At 54.2% G+C, this 17307-nt stretch overlaps 7 protein-coding genes across 7 annotated transcripts; 4 read left to right on the forward strand and 3 right to left on the reverse strand.

Moving 5' to 3' along the window:
* Window positions 1–411: 411 nt before the first annotated feature.
* Window positions 412–1692, forward strand: GLOTRDRAFT_130961 (uncharacterized protein; the record flags this gene model as incomplete). Its single annotated transcript, XM_007869741.1, has 1 exon — window positions 412–1692. The coding sequence occupies one exon, from the start codon at window positions 412–414 to the stop codon at window positions 1690–1692; it is 1281 nt and encodes a 426-aa protein (XP_007867932.1).
* Window positions 1693–3779: 2087 nt separating this feature from the next.
* Window positions 3780–4829, forward strand: GLOTRDRAFT_15128 (uncharacterized protein; the record flags this gene model as incomplete). The annotated part of the gene is made up of 1 exon (XM_007869489.1): window positions 3780–4829. A coding segment is annotated over one exon (1050 nt), but the record flags the coding sequence as incomplete, so codon positions are not given.
* A 5926-nt stretch (window positions 4830–10755) lies between these two features.
* On the forward strand, window positions 10756–11844 carry GLOTRDRAFT_116994 (signal recognition particle, SRP19 subunit; the record flags this gene model as incomplete). Its single annotated transcript, XM_007869742.1, has 3 exons — window positions 10756–11067; window positions 11132–11379; window positions 11462–11844. Exons 1-3 carry the CDS (start codon window positions 10826–10828, stop codon window positions 11842–11844), a joined length of 873 nt encoding a protein of 290 aa, XP_007867933.1. The 5' UTR covers window positions 10756–10825.
* A 215-nt stretch (window positions 11845–12059) lies between these two features.
* On the reverse strand, window positions 12060–13458 carry GLOTRDRAFT_139792 (alpha/beta-hydrolase; the record flags this gene model as incomplete). Its single annotated transcript, XM_007869743.1, has 7 exons — window positions 13154–13458; window positions 12965–13091; window positions 12687–12903; window positions 12541–12624; window positions 12368–12474; window positions 12215–12302; window positions 12060–12161 (listed from the first exon to the last, which is right to left on the reverse strand). Exons 1-7 carry the CDS (start codon window positions 13446–13448, stop codon window positions 12060–12062), a joined length of 1020 nt encoding a protein of 339 aa, XP_007867934.1. The 5' UTR covers window positions 13449–13458.
* A 269-nt stretch (window positions 13459–13727) lies between these two features.
* GLOTRDRAFT_111722 (uncharacterized protein) lies at window positions 13728–14432 on the forward strand. The gene is made up of 2 exons (XM_007869744.1): window positions 13728–13988; window positions 14039–14432. The coding sequence occupies exons 1-2, from the start codon at window positions 13824–13826 to the stop codon at window positions 14300–14302; spliced, it is 429 nt and encodes a 142-aa protein (XP_007867935.1). The 5' UTR covers window positions 13728–13823; the 3' UTR covers window positions 14303–14432.
* GLOTRDRAFT_139794 (uncharacterized protein) lies at window positions 13730–15111 on the reverse strand. The gene is made up of 4 exons (XM_007869745.1): window positions 14996–15111; window positions 14772–14940; window positions 14439–14713; window positions 13730–14361 (listed from the first exon to the last, which is right to left on the reverse strand). Exons 1-3 carry the CDS (start codon window positions 15028–15030, stop codon window positions 14459–14461), a joined length of 459 nt encoding a protein of 152 aa, XP_007867936.1. The 5' UTR covers window positions 15031–15111; the 3' UTR covers window positions 13730–14361; window positions 14439–14458.
* Window positions 15112–15348: 237 nt separating this feature from the next.
* On the reverse strand, window positions 15349–16901 carry GLOTRDRAFT_45026 (glycoside hydrolase family 18 protein; the record flags this gene model as incomplete). Its single annotated transcript, XM_007869530.1, has 6 exons — window positions 15349–15491; window positions 15553–15613; window positions 15667–16321; window positions 16374–16519; window positions 16572–16659; window positions 16720–16901. 6 exons carry the CDS (start codon window positions 16899–16901, stop codon window positions 15349–15351), a joined length of 1275 nt encoding a protein of 424 aa, XP_007867721.1.
* Window positions 16902–17307: the final 406 nt, after the last annotated feature.

Genomic DNA, 17307 nt, shown 5'->3' on the forward strand with positions numbered 1-17307 from the left:
GGCTTGCCGATGCAGCCACTGGCGGCCCGTCGGCGGCCCGATTATATACCGGACGATCCCGAATCAGGTATATCGCACCTTTATGCTATGTGTTACGCTATTTGCATCCATATTCCGGATTCGCTATCAACCCGAGATGTGCTTTGATATTTTAGCTATGATTCATTGTACTGTATCAGGCCAAAAACCGGACTTCCCCATTGTTCCATATATTTATCCATATTTGCTCTATCACTGGGTATATCTGCGGAAATTGATATTCAAATATGGTAATGCATTTGTTTCTATTTGATATTCCCTGACATTACCGTTGTAGGGGATCGTCTGTGGCTCAGCTCCCATATGGGGAGTATATGACTGTATATGGTGGTTGTGTGGAATTCACAATATTGTATTGACATATGGGACTGAATGCCACCGCGTGTCATATTATCGGTTGCTCGATGTGCGAAGCAGGCGGCGCAAGAAGCTGAGCGCAGGCGCCTGGACGACACCCGAGCCCTTGGCGGGGCTGATGCGAACACGTCGGCCACTGTGTCCCTGTCCCCGGTATCTTCGACGGAGTCGCTCGTGACGATCCCAGAGGTGTCCGATGCAGACCGCCCGAGAACCCCTACCAACGGAGATGACTCCTTCGGTAGCTTGCTACATAGGATAGCAGGCCTGACCCCTGGCTCCTTCAAATCGCTGAGTACTCTATTCACTAAGAGACAGGCTGATGCTGCAGTTGAGGAGACCGGTGAGACAAAGAAGCGGCGGCTGCTCGACACGAGCCAGGAGGTCGAGGTAGCCCCGGGATCCATGGTCCGGTACAGCTACAACCACCCGGAACTCCTGCGGCTGGTGGATAACCAGATTCAACCCCCTCTCGTCTGCTTCACAAACAGATCCCTCAAGGAGATCACGGAGAAGAGCAACGCGCTGCCTCGGAAGAAGCTCGCGTCGAAGGTGTCTGTCATTGATGTGACACACTTCGGTGATGATCTCAAGCTGGAGGAGTCGGAATGGCGCCAGGGCGCCGAAAACTTTTTAGGTTTTTGCTCAATTATCGGGACAGTAGCATACGTTGAACGCTTCCGGCAACACTTCGACTGGTTCCTCGACATACCCGACTTCTCGGACAAGTTCGCGGTAGTTCGCGCGACCGAGGCCGAATTGCGGACGGAGTACGCTTCACAGCAAACTGTCTTCAACCCTGCGCATTACCACTCCCGATTCCAGGCCAAGCATATCGAACTGAAGATGGAGGAGATGGACGGGAAGGAACAGCGTCGCGAAGCTAAGTTCAACTCACTGTTTTCGCGACCGTCGGCTGTCACTTCCCATCCGCCAGCCGTAGGCACTTCGAGGCAACATGCCGGTCCGTCACGTTCGGGTGGCGGCGGGCGGTTTCAAGCAGGCAATCGCGGCGACCCTTCAGCGGCGACTTGCCTCATCTGCGCGAGGAAGGGCCACCAAATTGCCGCCTGCTCCGATGGAGCATTCCCAGACGGCAAACCCGTCTTTGCCGAGTCACGAGATGGCTCTCTCCGCCCCCGGGGTCGAGACGAGGCCCTCTGCGTTATGTGGAACGTCAACGGGGATCCCCGGGGCAAGTGTGCGCACGGTGGACGTCTCAGGCATATATGCTCCTTCTGCGGCTCGAACGAGCACCATGCACTTGCCTGGCGATGCCGCGCCAACCCTAACTGAGGCCGATGTCCTGTTTTCTTCTTGTTCAGCCTGCCTCTCGTCCTCCTGCTCTGCTCGCTTAAGCCCATCTTGCTGCCTTCGTATTCGCAATCGCATTATCACACCTTACAGTGCCGCCGCCTTCACTTCTATGCTCCATGAACACAACCTGACCAATGCCCATCCGGATCTGGCCCGAAAGCTTAGGAACGGCTTCCCCATGGGCGACTTTCCTCCCTCCCTCAACAAAAGCATCATCTTCCCAAATCACTCATCTAGTATTCCCTTCGCCTCAGAGATCTCAGCATATCTTCGGGAGGAAGTAGCTGGCGGTCGGATGAGCGGACCCTTCACTCAGGGGGAGACGGAGGCGATCGTTGGTCCATTCCAGTGCTCCCCCCTCACTGTCGCCGTCCAGCCCCAAGGTCTCGGGGAGCCTGATAAGATCAGGATATGCCGGAATCTCTCGAAATCCTCTCGAGATCACCCTGCCACGAATGACTACATTGATACGGACAAGTTCCCTACGCGGTTTGGCTCAGCTAGCGAGGTTGCCGACATTGTGAGTGTTTCATTTGCCTCTGTGTGGGTTAGACCAGTAGGCCCCACATTCTGAGTCACATTGCGGGTTGGACCAGTTGGTCCCGCATTGGCGGGCGGCTTAGACCATTCGGTGCCGCCAGTGTATGTCCGCGCGGGTTAGACCCTTCGGTCCCGCGGCGGTTGGGGCATTTGGCGCTGCTCCACTTGTCTTTCCGGGGATCTGAGCAGTCGCTCATGTTTCATTCTTGGTTAGATTTCGGCGGCACCCGCTGGGACGCAAGCTATGACATTGGACATAGCCAAGTTCCATAGGACCTGCCCCATCCACCCTGACCACAAACGCTGGTTCGTGGTTCAAGGTGTGGATGGCTTTCATATCGACCACACGTGCCCATTCGGGTGCTGCTCATCGGAGAGTAATGCTGGTTCTATTGCCAACGGGGCACTGGACATCTGGCAGGAGAAGGGGGTTGGACCCTCTGTCAAGTGGGTCGATGACCTGACCTCCTTTCGGTTTCCCATTGGCCGGAACAACGACGGCTCATTCCTCTACCGCTATGGTCGCAAAGAGGCCCTCTCCTTGATCGCGGATCTCGGCATTCCCTGGCATCCAGACAAGGGACAGGACTTCGCTGTGCAGTTCACTTACTTAGGCCTGCTCTGGGACATAGAGCAGAAGACTGTCTGTCTGCCAGAGAAGAAGCGGCTCAAGTTTCTCACTCGGGTGAGACAATTTCTCGACGTCTTCTGACGGGGCACAGTTCCCTGCCGCCTGGTGGATGTGATGAAGATCCACGGCTCGTTGTGTCATATTGCCTTCGTCTACAGGGACGGTCGCTCCCGGCTACCCAACCTATCTAGCTTCATTTCTAGCTTTTGAAATGATCGTTTCAAGCGCCGCCATGCCCCGTCCTATGTTACCGAAGACCTGTCGTGGTGGGAGGCTGCCTTGTCAATTCCCGGGACCTATCGCTCGCTCGTTCCTAGGGGACCCACTCTGGACCTTGGCATCTATGTCGATGCATCCACTGACTGGGGCATCGGCCTTGTTTGGGCTGGGATGTGGGACGCCTGGCGGACTCGCCCTGGATGGAAGGCGCGCTTTCGAGACATCGGTTGGCTCGAAGGTGTCGCCGTTGAGCTTCTGATCTACGTGGTGGAGGAGCGTGGCATCGAAAATACCGCTCTTCGGGTCCACTCCGATAATCAAGGCATCATCGGTGCATTTGACAAAGGCCGCAGCCGGAATTTTGAAGTGAACCTCTCGATTCGTCGGGCAGCGACTGTGCTCGCCGCTCGCAATGTGATGCTGGACTTGGAATACATAGAATCAAAGTGTAACCCTGCTGACCCCATCTCGCGCGGAGATCTGGGTGCAGCGGCGGTTCGTATGAAGGCAAGCTTTCGGCTGCCAAGTGAACTATCCCCTTTCCTTGACCATGTTAAGACACCGTTTGAATAGAGCGGTGGGCAATCCCCCCGCGGGTTCCGACGAGGCACGAAGACCTCTGACGGCAGTGCCGTCTGTCCTCGCGCCGCCGCGCTCGTCTGGTATCCGAAAAGGTCGCAAGCCGCGGGACGGCTGCGAAATCTTGCCAAGTCCATTCCGTCCCCACGTTGCCGCCGTCGATCGGCTGCGAGCGTGGACAAGCCCCTATGCCCTCGATACGGACTCGCTCCTCCGGCAGGAGCTGTCGCCTAGTACGGCGAACACCGTCCAGGATCTTGTTTTCGCGGCTCTTGAGCCGTCTACCCTCTCGACGTACGCCGCTGGGCTCCTGCGCTTTCACCAGTTCTGCGACGCCGAGGGTATCCCCGAAGGCCATCGCATGCCGGCGTCACCATTCCTACTCGCCGGCTTTGTCTCTCGTTTCGCCGGTACTGTCTCGGGCAAGACCGTCGCTGCCTGGCTTGCCGGCCTCCACGCTTGGCACGACATCAACTGTGCGCCATGGGAGGGCGATCAACGATTCATCTCCCTCATCAAGATGTCAGCGGCGAAACGGGCCCCCGCCTCCTCGAAGCGCGAGAAGCGGGCCCCGGTCACAATTGAGCACCTGTTTGCCCTTCAGGAAGGGCTCGACTTCAGTTCTAGCTTCGACTGCGCCGTGTGGGCCGTCGCCTGCATCGCATTCTGGGCGTGCTGCCGCCTTGGTGAGCTTACTGTTCCCTCAAAGACAGCATTTGACCCTCGGCGCCATGTTACGAAGTCGGCGGCCATCCGCTTTCGCACCCTGCCCGATGGCTCAGAGTCCGCCCACCTCCACCTACCGTTTGGGAAGATGGAGAAGGATGCCGGTGTCGATCTTTCCATCCCCGGACGCCCCCTCGTATGCGCCGTCGCGGCCCTCAGGCTCCACCAACTTGCTAACCGACGTGTCCCACCCGACGCGCCGCTGTTCGCGTTCGAAACGGCGGACGGTTCATGGGCTCCCATGGTGAAGTCCTGGTTCCTCGGCCGCTGCCGCACTGTCTGGGAGAAGTCACCCGCCCTGCTCTCACAGGTTGCGGGTCATAGCTTCAGGATTGGCGGCGCAACAGAGCTCCTCCTGGCTGGTGTGCCTCCCGAGACCGTCGCCGCCCAAGGGCGCTGGAAGTCGCTTGCATTCCTCTTGAGCTATTCCTGGCGCGAACGAAAGCGCGAACGATTGCTCGAGCGAACGGCCGAATTGTAGAATTGAGCACGCCTGCTGCAGTCATTACGAGTCGCCCGGTAAGGCAGTATGCAAGATGTATATATGCCAATTTGAGACCCAAATAGCTATTGTCGCATAGTATAGTAGTTAAGTCGTTAGATTACTCTTGAGCTATTCCTGGCGCGAACGAAAGCGCGAACGATTGCTCGAGCGAACGGCCGAATTGTAGAATTGAGCACGCCTGCTGCAGTCATTACGAGTCGCCCGGTAAGGCAGTATGCAAGATGTATATATGCCAATTTGAGACCCAAACAGCTATTGTCACATAGTATAGTAGTTAAGTCGTTAGATTACATATACATCCTTGTTCAACTGGAGGCCACTCGTTCGAATCGAAGTCGAAGTACCTGTATTAGTGACGTCTTAGATAGTGGTGTCGATGACCATGGGTGGCGTGAGTGGCTCCTCCTTTTCTTATTTCTGAGACCCATGGCCTTATCTGGGCTTATCATCCCTTATAATGGCTTGTAACCCCCGTCAGGCCTGATCAGCCTGACGGAGGCTTATACGCGCTTTTCGATCATTTCTGAACCCGATAACTCTCCTCGAACCTGATTGACTTATCAGTGCATTATCTGGCATTGTATAGCAATATCAGGCTTTTCTGATTTTTCCGACACGGAGAGAGAAATCGAAGTCCGAACGTACAAACTGTGAGAGGAGTGGGACCTTGTGTCCACTGGCTCCATTGTTATAGTACCCGGCAAAGATGACACATAGCACAGGGCACTGCCTAGGGGAAAGTCAGGGAATGATATGGGCATCATAAAGGATTTGAACAGGAGGAAGGTAACGACTGCGATTCAGAAAGCGACGCAGAGATGCTAGACGGCACCGCCGGGCTGCGCAATGTGACTGTGTCCGAGCGTAGTCCAGCGAAGATGTCAGCGGAAGACAGTGGTTCAAATGTTTGAAAGCTTCCCTGAATGCAGCTGTCGCTGATGTCGAGTGTTGAAGTAGTCACGAACAGTAGTACGTATGCGGCCCACCGATGGTAACGCATGGCCGCCGCGAAGTCATTGTGGAATGTCGCCACTCTCAGTAGTTCCGGAGTTTCTCTCGAATCGCAGAGATGACGCGCTTTGTGCGGTCAGAGGAATGATGACAGCAAATCTCACCATCCCTCCAAGATGTAGGTGAACACGAATGTCGACAAAGGAAACGGGATCACTTGTTGGAAAAATCAGAAAAGCATGATATTGCTATACAATGCCAGATAATGCACTGATAAGTCAATCAGGTTCGAGGAGAGTTATCGGGTTCAGAAATGATCGAAAAGCGCGTATAAGCCTCCGTCAGGCTGATCAGGCCTGATGGGGGTTACAAGCCATTATAAGGCATGATAAGCCCGGATAAGGCCATGGGTGCCAGAAATGAGAAAAGGAGGAGCCACTCACGCCACCCGATGGTCATCGACACCACTATCTAAGACGTCACTTTAATACAGGTACTTCGACTTTGATTCGAACGAGCGGCCTCGAGTTGAACGATGATGATATATGTAAAGACTAACGGTATAACTACTACACTACACAACAATAGCTGTGTCAGTCTCACATTGGTATATATATATCATACATACTGCCTTACCGGGCGACTCGTAATTACCGTCGCTCGCGCTCACGTCCTCTGACGTACGGCTCTTGTAGATTTCGCCATAACATTAGACTTAGACTATAATGCTACCGTAGTCAACATGCCACCTTTAAAAGACTCAACCCATGTAAAGGCTACGACCGTATTTCAAGATGTTTCCGATGTACAGGATTTACTACAGAATTCCTGTGATATTACAGCACCACCAGAAGCCCCTACCTAATCCAAACCTGACAACACCTGATAAGGGCTTATCAGCCTTGAAACATAACATTATAATGCCTGATCAGTCCGTCAGGTTCTCTCAGGGCTTATCAGTCTTTTCCAGATTTTCCGACACTGGCATTGATCATGAGTAGAAACACTTCAACTTACAGCCGTTTGCAGATCAATGGACCACCAATCCAGAAAATCGCGTATAGTCGGAGTGGGTCGGAGTGCGTCCCAGGGACGTCAGAAGAAGGTAGGGAAGTCCTGATGGTCTGATTTCCGTCTCTCAGGGACTTAAAATTGCTTGTCCAACGTGGTCCGACTGTAAATGATTTATGAAAAGTGGGCCCATCAATCTGCAAACGGCTGTAAAGGTCAAGTTTGTGTGAAGCTAATCGGGGCGCCGACTCCGTGTTTGCAGGTGCCAAGTCCGATCTGGTCCCGAGACTTGAATTCCCCATCGTGCATATTAGACCTCAACATTCTGGTATCATTTCCGCAGCACTGATCTCACTCGTGAAGTGCCGTCTGGCGCCGGCAACTAACCCCTCCTTTGTTCAAGAAATTGACCTTGAGAACTTGCACGAAGTTCAAGATGTTGTGGCTGCTACACGAGGTCGACAAATTCATAAGGACAGTATTTCCACCATGTAAGATAATGCTAGGGATATTGTTAGTGATATATATAGGGGACCCAAGTTTTCCCCGGTTCTCTTTCAGTCAAGCTCCATCTAGGGCCAGGTAGAATGTCCTGTGCTATTGTAGTCTAAGAGATACTTATCCCCTCTCCAAAAATGTCTAATGGTGTGTATCTGACGCCTGGACATCTGGCATCCATCTCACATCATAGTTTTATCTTACAGTTTGTTGGGCCTCATGATCATAAGCAATGGAGTAACATGGAAATCCTTGATTCTACTTATTTGTAAATTGTCCATCACAGACTTATGCACGGCATGGAGACCCAGAAAACTAGAATGATTGAATACATATGTTAGATGGAGTGCACATACACTCAAATCCTTCTCAAGCCAACACCCAAAAGTTTTGAGGTACAAGGATCTATGTTTAATACTATGCTCTCCCTATGCCTCTAAGTTTTACCTCATAATAGCCCTTCACCTGTACCTTGTGGCATCCACAAACCAACACTAATCACATAGTTGAGAGGGACTTGAGTGTGAACATTGAGATGCATGCCCGACCATGGCTAAGTCCTTGTTCAGTAGTGGCACCATTAGAGCCAAACATAGCACGCCGGAGTTTGCCAGTGTGACGAAAAGTGCAATGCAATTCAAGGGTGCCAGAACCCCTCCCAAAGGAGGGGCATCACTATGTAAGATAGTGAGTATAGCCCATGTCTATATCAGTGACAGCAGAGCCTTGATGACCATTTCTATCTGACCTTTTCCCTCACTAATATTAGCTGGAAGCTGTCATAATGCCCCAAGCCATATCTGCCTCTCCCAACATTTTTGCAGATTGCTCGTACCAGTATCACCCTGAGGCCGCTGATAAGCTTCAGGATCGTCTGACCCCCGAACACGCGGATTCAGCACATCATACAAGCGCCCCGGAGCTTATTTGACACAGCGCTCGCACGCCTCTAGGCTTCTATGGGCTCTAAAAGACTTTTTCTATTTAGCTCCGGACTTCCCAACATCCTCGAGGCGTACTCGGACCCATTCCGCGATTTATCTCCGCGCACCGAAGCTCCGGAGTGACTTAACCAATGCGACTTCTAGCTGAATTAGCTCCGGGACCCGCGGACACTTCTATCGAGGGGCGTCTTCCTCATGCCCACCCTCAAGCACTTACTCCCCCTCGTTTCCGTCAAGATACCGAAGGTGCGGACGCATACGAGTCACCATAAGGTCAGCATCAGTCAGCAAACGGCCGGAGGTAATTAACACGTGACCGGCGTGTCGCACGGAGTGATGGGACCGCTTGGGTCAGGTGGCGAAGCGTCGAGGCGACCTATAGGGGCTGGAAAGAGCAAGTGGGAGCGCAAGAGAGTCGTATGGTATATGGTATAGCAGAGGAAAGTGCTGAGCAATCCTGTGGGTAGCGGCGTTTATTTGTTATTTATCTCTGAACGGTCGCAAAGCCATTCCTGTAGTATAAATTGTACAAAGTAGCATACAGAAAAATAAGTTTCGACTTCACCATCTCAGAGAATTAGAGTTACGATCTCAGCGACCCGAGAAGTTCGAAAGTGTCGAACTTAGCGAATTATAACCGATCTTAGCTTTGCCAATAGGCCTGACTCGTCGAGTGAATTATCTCCGCCATCGATCCAATTAGCTCCGGTGAGTCTCACATAGCGAAATAAAATTAACCAAGTTTCTCTAGCAATTTCTACTCCCGTGGGCCCGAACCTACACTCGGTTTCGTGGTTTGCGACTTTGTTTGCGACTTTCCGGAGATAAATACTCCGGAGCGTCCCTTAGTGTTTGTTTCAGGCGTCAAGGTTTTGTTTTATTTTTCTAGGTCTTCCTACGGACTACCCTACGGCGTCTTACTCCTGCTTTCCCCCTCGAACTATTAAATACCCTTCAGTTGTCTCGGACCGCCTTCACCCATATCACGGGGTTTAGGTTTATTTCCTTTGGTCCTTGGTGATTGTTGTGTGTCAGTGCATATCACCGCTGAAGATGAGACAATACTGGTTATGTGCTGGGTATCATCACCACCACACTGTAGGTGCCTCAGGCTGCCCGTACCAGCCAGCTATCTCATTGATGTCTTTAGTCTACTTGCAGATTTGCTGCTGGTAAGTTATTGACTCTATGTTATATCCTGGATTAGCTACTCACTCCAATCTAGATGTGGCGGGCTTTTATCTTCTCGGGTAGGAGGATCTGGATGCTTATTTTGATATGTTATCAGTAGAACATGCTGTTCACAGTGGCTATGTTTCACAGTATCTGCTTATGGCCAAGTTGCGATGCTGGACCCTGGTGATTCTACCCTTTACAACATCAAATGCAATGTATGCAAGACTCTGTACACTTGAGGAAAAGCTCAACACTGCCCTCTATGTTACATGCATCATCACAAATGTAGTAATGACTGCAAGCATTGGTATTTTCTGCTTCAAGTGGAGCAGTAAATCTTGCTGACTTTGCTTGTGGCTGGTACACTTAGCTCTGTACTCTGGAGGGCCAACCAGATGGCTAGAAAGCATCCTCAGGTCACCATCCCTCACAATATCTTGCCTTAATATCACTCGTGTAAGGGCCTACCTTGGTTCTCTGCCATCTCTTTCTCTCTGATGGTGCTAGCACAGCCTTTCATCAGGTGCAATATTGGCAATCATCAATGCTCTGGCCATGATCACTAGTACATTACAGAGAGGTTTATTGATCACTGTCCCATCAGTAAGTCATAATTTGTGCATCCTCCAGGTAGTACACTAATTGTAGCCCTAAATATCCAAGGCTATCTTTATAGCTTTATCAAATGATGTCTTAGTAAGATATCACTGCCTTCCTTTTGCTTTCTTTCTTATAAGACTTCTAGGGCATTATACCAACTTCAATATAATTCTTGTGGGCCTGGGGAAGACTTGGGAGCATACCACACAATTCCAAAGTGCTGGTGGTACTTCCACAATACAGCTTGCAGGGCCAGCTGATATGAAATCCTAAGTTGAAGTAGATGGGTTTGTGAGCAGGAGTCTCAATCCACAGGCTTAGGAAGACCATCCCTGCTTCTAGGGCAGATAATCTGTCTTGAAGCACTATATGACTTCTGTTTTGCTTCAAGCCTAGCTAGCTAATATCTTCCACATCACTGTCTTCAAAATGTTGTGGATGCGTTGGTGAGGGAGAAGAGGGGTTATGCATTTACTGCCAGAATCCTGAATCTCCTGTATCGAAAAATTACCAGTGCCATATGGGTATCAGGCTTTATCGTTGTTCTGCAAGGGCAGAATAGATGCACAGTGTCCAAGCCAATACAATATCTTGTACTGAGGACATATCTCGCGCCACACAGAACCATACACGGGCCGCCACAGCCACATCATACGAAAAGGCTTACAACAAGTGCACCTTATCCCGCTCCAGAGTGTGCAGTGTACTCTCACCTCCAGCCCAGAATTCACCATGTCCCGCCGAACCGCAATACTCGAAGAGTTCGACGACGAGACCGACCTCCCGCTCCCCTCGCGCCCGCTCCCGAATACTGGCGCGCGCGGCGCCATCCTCGAGGAGATTGAGTACGACCTGGACGACGAGCGCGAGCCTGTCCCGCCCAAAGCAGGCCCCGCATCGCCCTCGCAGCAGCAGCAGTTCCGCCCTCCTCCGGGCGAGAAGAACGTCGTCACGGACATCACGCCGTACAAGTCGTGCGTAGCCTGCACCGTCTCTGCGTGTGCTCCTTAACCCAGATGTGACCGCGCACTGCACTAGGTGGACGTGCGTGTACCCGATATACATCGATGCGAAGCGGGCGTACGGGCGAGGCGAGCGCAGGGTGCCGAGGGCAAAGGCGGTGTGGTGGCCGCTGAGCAAGGACATCGCGGACGCGAGCACGCGGCTCGGCCTGCAGGCGCTGCACGAGGTGCAGAAGGCGCACCCGCGCGACTGGGACAACCCCGGGCGCGTACGCATACAGTGGAAGAAGGACGGGCGGCTGCTCAACCCGCGCATCAAAACCAGTGCGTCGTACCGTCTTGTCCCTCACTCTATCTATGCTTACCCTAGTGTTATTGGAATCCCTCCGGCGGTTGTGATTCGCAGAGAAGCAACTGCTGGAAGCGCTCGCCCTGCACATCCAACAAGTTAAACCCGACAACGTCCCACGCGAGCCCTACAACTACTCCCCCCAGCCCGCGCCGGCACCTACGCCCGCCGCGCCCTCCTCCAAGGGCAAGCAGCCCTTAGCGAAACCGCGCGCCCCGCTCACACCAAAGCGCACCGGGCACGCACAGCTCCCTCTCCCGCCGCAGCCCGAGCCGGAGCTGGCTAGCCGGGTGTCGCCGTACTCGCCCTCGCTGCCGACGGGCATGCTGCTCGAGACTGTGAAGGCAGGTATGAATGCGCAGGAGCCGGCGCTGCCTGGCGCGCCCCCCGGAGCTGCGTCGCAGAAGGGGAAGCGGAAGGTAGTGAGGGTTAGAGGTTAGAGTGTATGTAAGTGTTGGTTGTAGCAATTGATCGATTCCTCTGTCCACTACTTTGTGAAGAGGGAGTCGTCCTTCTCATGCGCGAAGGTCAGTCTGCATCTGCAGACTGACAAGTGGACACGGTGTACATCAGTCGAGGGAAACCTACAATCGTGACATTAACAGGTTCAGGGTGCCTCAGGTGTACAACGTTATCATTCCTAGTACTGCCTTCATCAGAGCCTGCTGCCTGATACCGGCATCTTATGACTAAAGTCCGGATCAGCCAAAACATTCAAAATGGCCTCTGCAACACCCTTTGGCGCCATCTGCGGCGCCTGCGCATTAACCCCGTCAATATCACTCACACCATTTCACGAGAATAACATACCAAATGCCCCGCTCCCTGCACTTCCTGCCAGCTCTTGTACCGGCCGGCCGTAGCTGTGACCACTGTATCTTCTTTGAGCTCTTTCGGGCTGTGGGTGGGTGATCAACACGGTCAACATTATGGAGAATTTTTTAGAAGTACGGAGAGACGGACAGGGTATCGTGTACGGCGCCGTTGATGAAATGGACGGGCAGGTCGGCGCAGGCGTCTTTGATGTACCTCCATGCCAGCTTGTTGCTCTGATAATCCCTATAACAAGCCTGCATGAAGCAGTGAAGCATGAGTAGGTGAAACAGTCCAGTACATGATGCATGAAGGGTGCCTACCAGCTCCTGCCACTTGGTGCACTTGAGCGTCACGCCCTGCTTGTCAGGGTACAGCGCAGTCGGGAGGTCCCTCAGCGCATGCTCCTGCCAACGCGGACACATCACATACACCATCACAATCACTTTCATCGTAGACACAGGCGTACCACGTACGACGCCATCGCGTCCCTATCGTACCGATACCGCGGCAGCAGCGCCAGGTACGCCTCCTCCCTGCTCGCCCACACGTCCCGCCGCTTCGCCGTACTGCCCTCGAGGAACTCGGCGACGCTGCCCCCCGTGAAGGATGGCCCGAGGATCATGGGCTCGACGAGGACGAGGGATACGAAGCGCGGGGGCGGATAGAACGTGCGGGTGAGCAGCCTAGGGTACGTGATGATCTGTTAACGCTGTATTAGAATTCATGTGGAGGGAGGGGGCGTACCAGGAGACGGCGCCCATGGAGTGCCCGATCGCGACGAGGCGGCGCGAGGAGAAGTCCACCGGGACGCCCTTGCCCAGACCATTGAGGATGCGGTGGAGGACCTTCGCGTACTGGCTCTCCCATGAGACTACACTCAGAGCACTCAGTCTATCCTGCCATCCCGAATACGCAGGCAGGACCGGCGCTCACAAATCGGCTCGTAGCCCCACTGCAGCAGCTCCTCGTTCAGGACGGCCGCGTCGCCGTGGTTCGGGCAGTCAACGGACCACGCCTCGCGGATCTTTGCCTTGCCGTTCACGCTCAACAGGTGCTTGAGCACGGGCTCCCAACATTCTTTGTGTGCGCCGGTCGCGTGCGCGAAGACCAGAGTCAGCGCGTCGGGATCAGGGGAGAATGAGGGATGGAGGTAACGTTTGGCGGTGACGAGGAGCGGGTAGGATGGCCGAGCATCGAAGACGAAAGAGTCGATTTGTAGGTCCCCCATGTTGTAGTCGCTGCTGCCGTTCACCCGACCCCGCAAGACTATAACTCGGACTAGACGCCGCAAGTCAGGACCTCGTTATCACATGCTCCCGTCTCCAGTGAATACCCGGATATCAGAAAGACAAGAGTCGTAATTACCACAGTTCGAAGAAGAGGAATGCTAGACATTGTATAAAGAAAGCCCCGCGTATCAAGGGAAGACTCTGCGATACAGACGCGTAATTAGAACGACTCACATAAGACGTGACACCAATAATCGCGTGCGGTCACACCGCGTCTTGTCTCCTTCCCCCGCGCACCGCTACGGTCCCGTCTTTACGGCATTAACATATCCTTCATTGTATTTGCTCAAAATAACGAGAACACCCCGACTCTAATGATAATCCCAATCAACCTTCCTGGCCCTTCAAACGGCCCCCGGCTCCCCCCAAGCCTCGCGAAGCTCGGAAACTCCGAAGTGGTCATCATCGAGCTACAGGGATCACTCGAAGTCGAAGGGGATAGGTCCGGGCAGGCAGTCGGGAAGCTCAAATTCGAAGGGGTATGCATACTGAATCTCCCTTCCACCCGCCAAAGCCTGATCCTCCGCAGGACAAGCCGACGCTCCTGATCGGCCACCACCTCCTCGAGGGCAAGCTCGTCACGCTCCAGAAGCCGCTCGCAGTCCTTCACCGCGCACAGCCAAATGAGGATGACGGCACGAGCTATGATATGATTGGCTTGGTACGCCGGAAGATCGTGTTCGCGAAGCGGCCTATGCCAGTTATCAACGCGGCGGCAGTGAAGCAGGGAATGGAGGCCGGCGGGGCGAAGGATGATACGGAGGGGAAGCGGAAGAAGTTGAAATTGGGATAATGCGAGAGTCGACTATCGAGCTGTACGTCCGCCCGTGGAGAAAGAGCGTTCGGACCTTCCTGTACGAGATTCGGTTGTCAGCCCCGCGGGCATCACCTCACAGAGCACCAACGACGAAAAATCATTCCGCACATACCGATCCTACGGCACACCTCCTCATCCCCCTCTAACCAGCCCAATCCGCGCCGCGATCCTCCTTGCGAGCATCGCCTCCATCCGCCTCGTCCGCACCACCACCAAACCCAGCGCGACCAGCGCAAACGCCAGATTACACGCCACGAACTCGTAGAAGTCCGCGCGCTCCTGCTCGGGTATGCGCCCGCACGACTGCCACGCGGGCGTCTCGCCCTGCGAGGCCTGGCAGTGCATGAGCCGCCGGTTGCCGAACGGCTGGCAGAAGGGCTCGTGCAGCTGGGATGAGGGGAGGGGTCAGTGGGAGGAAGAGAAGGGGAAGGTAGGTAGGACGTACGGCATCGTCAGGACAGGGCTCGCACCGCCCGAATGGTCTGCATACGACGTTGCTGTTGCTCGTCTCGTTCGTCGCGTACCCAGCCGGCTTTGGGACTACCGCGTGCACCTTGTGGTGCGAACCTGCCTGAGCAGAGACCGCACGGGCAAGCAGGCATAATAAGAGGAATCTGGAAAGCATAGTTTCAGCGAAACACGCAGCTCGCCGAGGATTACACTACCCACCTCAAGATACTTCTACGAAAGCATGTTGGAAGCATAGGCGGCGCCGTATGCGGCGTCCACGTACCTCTGTCGGCGGACCCAGGTGTAGCTTGAGGTTGACGGTTGCCAGTGTACGCGCCTGAGTGACGTCCATGTTGCGTTCGCGAGCTTGAAACTGAGATTCCCACGCATTCAACATCCCATACATGCGGCTCTGCCAGAAATACATTCCATTTCGCAGTGAGTCTACAGCATAGTATCCTACTTATACACCCGGTATAATTTACACAATACCCTACAAGTAAAAGACAGAAAGCAATAATACAACGAGCGTACAGCTACAAGTAGCTTGGTGGTAATCGATACAGTCAAGATCAGCAGTCGTCGAAGGAGTCAGATGAGTCGACGCCCGCGCCCTGCGAGATGGCGTCGAGGAGGACGTCATTGAGGTCCCCGCCGGTCTCCCACATGGCAAACCCAGCGAGTCCTTGGGTGTTGATGAACTGGCCCTTGGCAGCTGCAAAAAGGTGGGTTGGTAAGCACGAAGTCTCGAGAGACACGAGCACCAAAGTGCATACCGAAGGACTGGGCGTTGTCGTACGAGATCATCACCTGCGTGTTCGGGTTGTACACGTATGGCTGAAGAACAGAGTCTCAATCAAAAATCTTATGCTTCTATGGAAGGTACTCACCGTCTGACTGCACTCGTCGTACCGCGACATCATCCCCTCCGCGACGCTTCCGTTTGCGGTCAAGAACCCACCATCGACCATTCCCCAGAAATCAAAGATCCCGCTCTTCGTCACGGGGTTCCCACACGCGTCCGTCGCGCTCGCATTGAACGTCGCGTCTCCGCTCCACTTATCCCCGTCCGGCTGCTCCGCCTTGTTAAACGCGGGATACGCCGCCAGGCTGCTCCCATTCGACGCCGCACTCGTGCTCACAGAGAAGCTGTGCCCGTAGCTCGCAACGCCCAGGATAATCTGATCTGCGGGCATCTTCGCCGCCGTCCACGCCTTCACCGCGGACGTCGCCGAGCCCTGCTGGTCCGCGGGCGGTGCGCAGCTGTCGTCGAGCGGCGCGTTGGGGCCGACGCCCGTGCTCCACGAGCCCCAGATGTCGTAGTTCATGATCTCGATGTAGTCGAGCACCGACGCGAACGCGGAGACGTCGCTCATGGGCGTGCCGCCCGAGCCGACGAAGGGCGTGATGGAGACCGCGGCGGATAGTGTAAGGTTCTTGCCCGCGGGCTGGGAGCGGAGTTCTTGCAGCATCGACAGGAAGTTCGCGCTGTCGTTATCGCTGATGGTATTACACCCGAGACCTTGCTTTCCGGGGTATTCCCAGCTGGAAGATATGTCAGCTACCTTGTACTCCTGGACAGTAGCATTATACTGACTCGAAATCGACGCCATCCAGATCGTATTGACTGACGAGCTTCGTCACGGCATTGATGAATGCAGTGCGGTTGTCCGCGGTCGCGAGCGAACTCGAGAAGTACTGGGATCCGCTCCAGCCACCGATGGTCAGGACAGCTTTCACATTCTGCGAAACACGTCAGCAGGGAGCACAACAGGACTATGGTCAGCCGCCGTACGTTCTGGTGCGCCAAGCTGACAAATTGAGGCAGTACATTCGTGTCGTCCGAGGTGAGGGAAATTGTCGACGAGTCCGGCGTCGTCTCACTTCAATGCAGGCACGTCAGCCTTCGGGTGAGCAGCCTTTCCATAGTCGACAGAACTCACGCAAACGCATAGTACACAGTACTGTACTTGGACCAGCTGATGTTCGAGGGAGCGAAATATTGGTAGTTCCAGCCGGCATACCAGCTTGCGGCAATCACATCGCCAGAGTTGCTGGTCGTATTGCCACTGCCAGTACTGCCAGACGGGGTGACCGTCGTAGCCTGGCGCTTCAGCGTGCACATCGGTGCCGCCCAAGCAAGGGGCACAGCCGCGAGCAACGACAAGGGTAGCGTGAACAACATTTCAGAATATTAAGGAGCAGACCAGTGCTTGGCGGGGTGGGGAGAAGAGTGTGATAGACAAAGGAGGGCGATGGCGAGGAGAGCCGCCTGCTGAAATACGAGATCCCGAGTGCGCGCGGAAACCGTCCGGTTGCAGTGCCCCCGATGCAGGCCGCATCTTAAAAGCAGCTGCTCGCTCACGGATCAATGCTTTCGGCGTGCCAGCCGCCACAAGGCGAGCGAAAATGAGCTGCGCCGAGAATAATGAGAGGGCATTGTCCCAAAAATAAACAGAAAATACACGTTGTGCGATCGTGATCAGCCAGAGGTAAATAAGGTTTACCCATTATGTAGGCACATTCGGAAG

Source organism: Gloeophyllum trabeum, assembly GCF_000344685.1.
Source record: "Gloeophyllum trabeum ATCC 11539 unplaced genomic scaffold GLOTRscaffold_00010, whole genome shotgun sequence".
NCBI lineage: Eukaryota > Fungi > Basidiomycota > Agaricomycetes > Gloeophyllales > Gloeophyllaceae > Gloeophyllum > Gloeophyllum trabeum.

What these genes read in the sequence shown, in the direction of transcription:
- GLOTRDRAFT_139794 (XM_007869745.1), bottom strand. Translation starts at nt 15,030, where the DNA reads ATGCTTCCAACATGCTTTCGTAGAAGTATCTTGAG. An exon ending in TTTCGTAGAAGTATCTTGAG is followed by an intron (nt 14,941 to 14,995) that starts GTGGGTAGTGTA and finishes TATGCTTTCCAG; the next exon opens with ATTCCTCTTATTATGCCTGC. An exon ending in AGCCCTGTCCTGACGATGCC is followed by an intron (nt 14,714 to 14,771) that starts GTACGTCCTACC and finishes CCCTCATCCCAG; the next exon opens with CTGCACGAGCCCTTCTGCCA.
- GLOTRDRAFT_111722 (XM_007869744.1), top strand. Translation starts at nt 13,824, where the DNA reads ATGATAATCCCAATCAACCTTCCTGGCCCTTCAAACGGCCCCCGGCTC. An exon ending in GGAAGCTCAAATTCGAAGGG is followed by an intron (nt 13,989 to 14,038) that starts GTATGCATACTG and finishes GATCCTCCGCAG; the next exon opens with GACAAGCCGACGCTCCTGAT.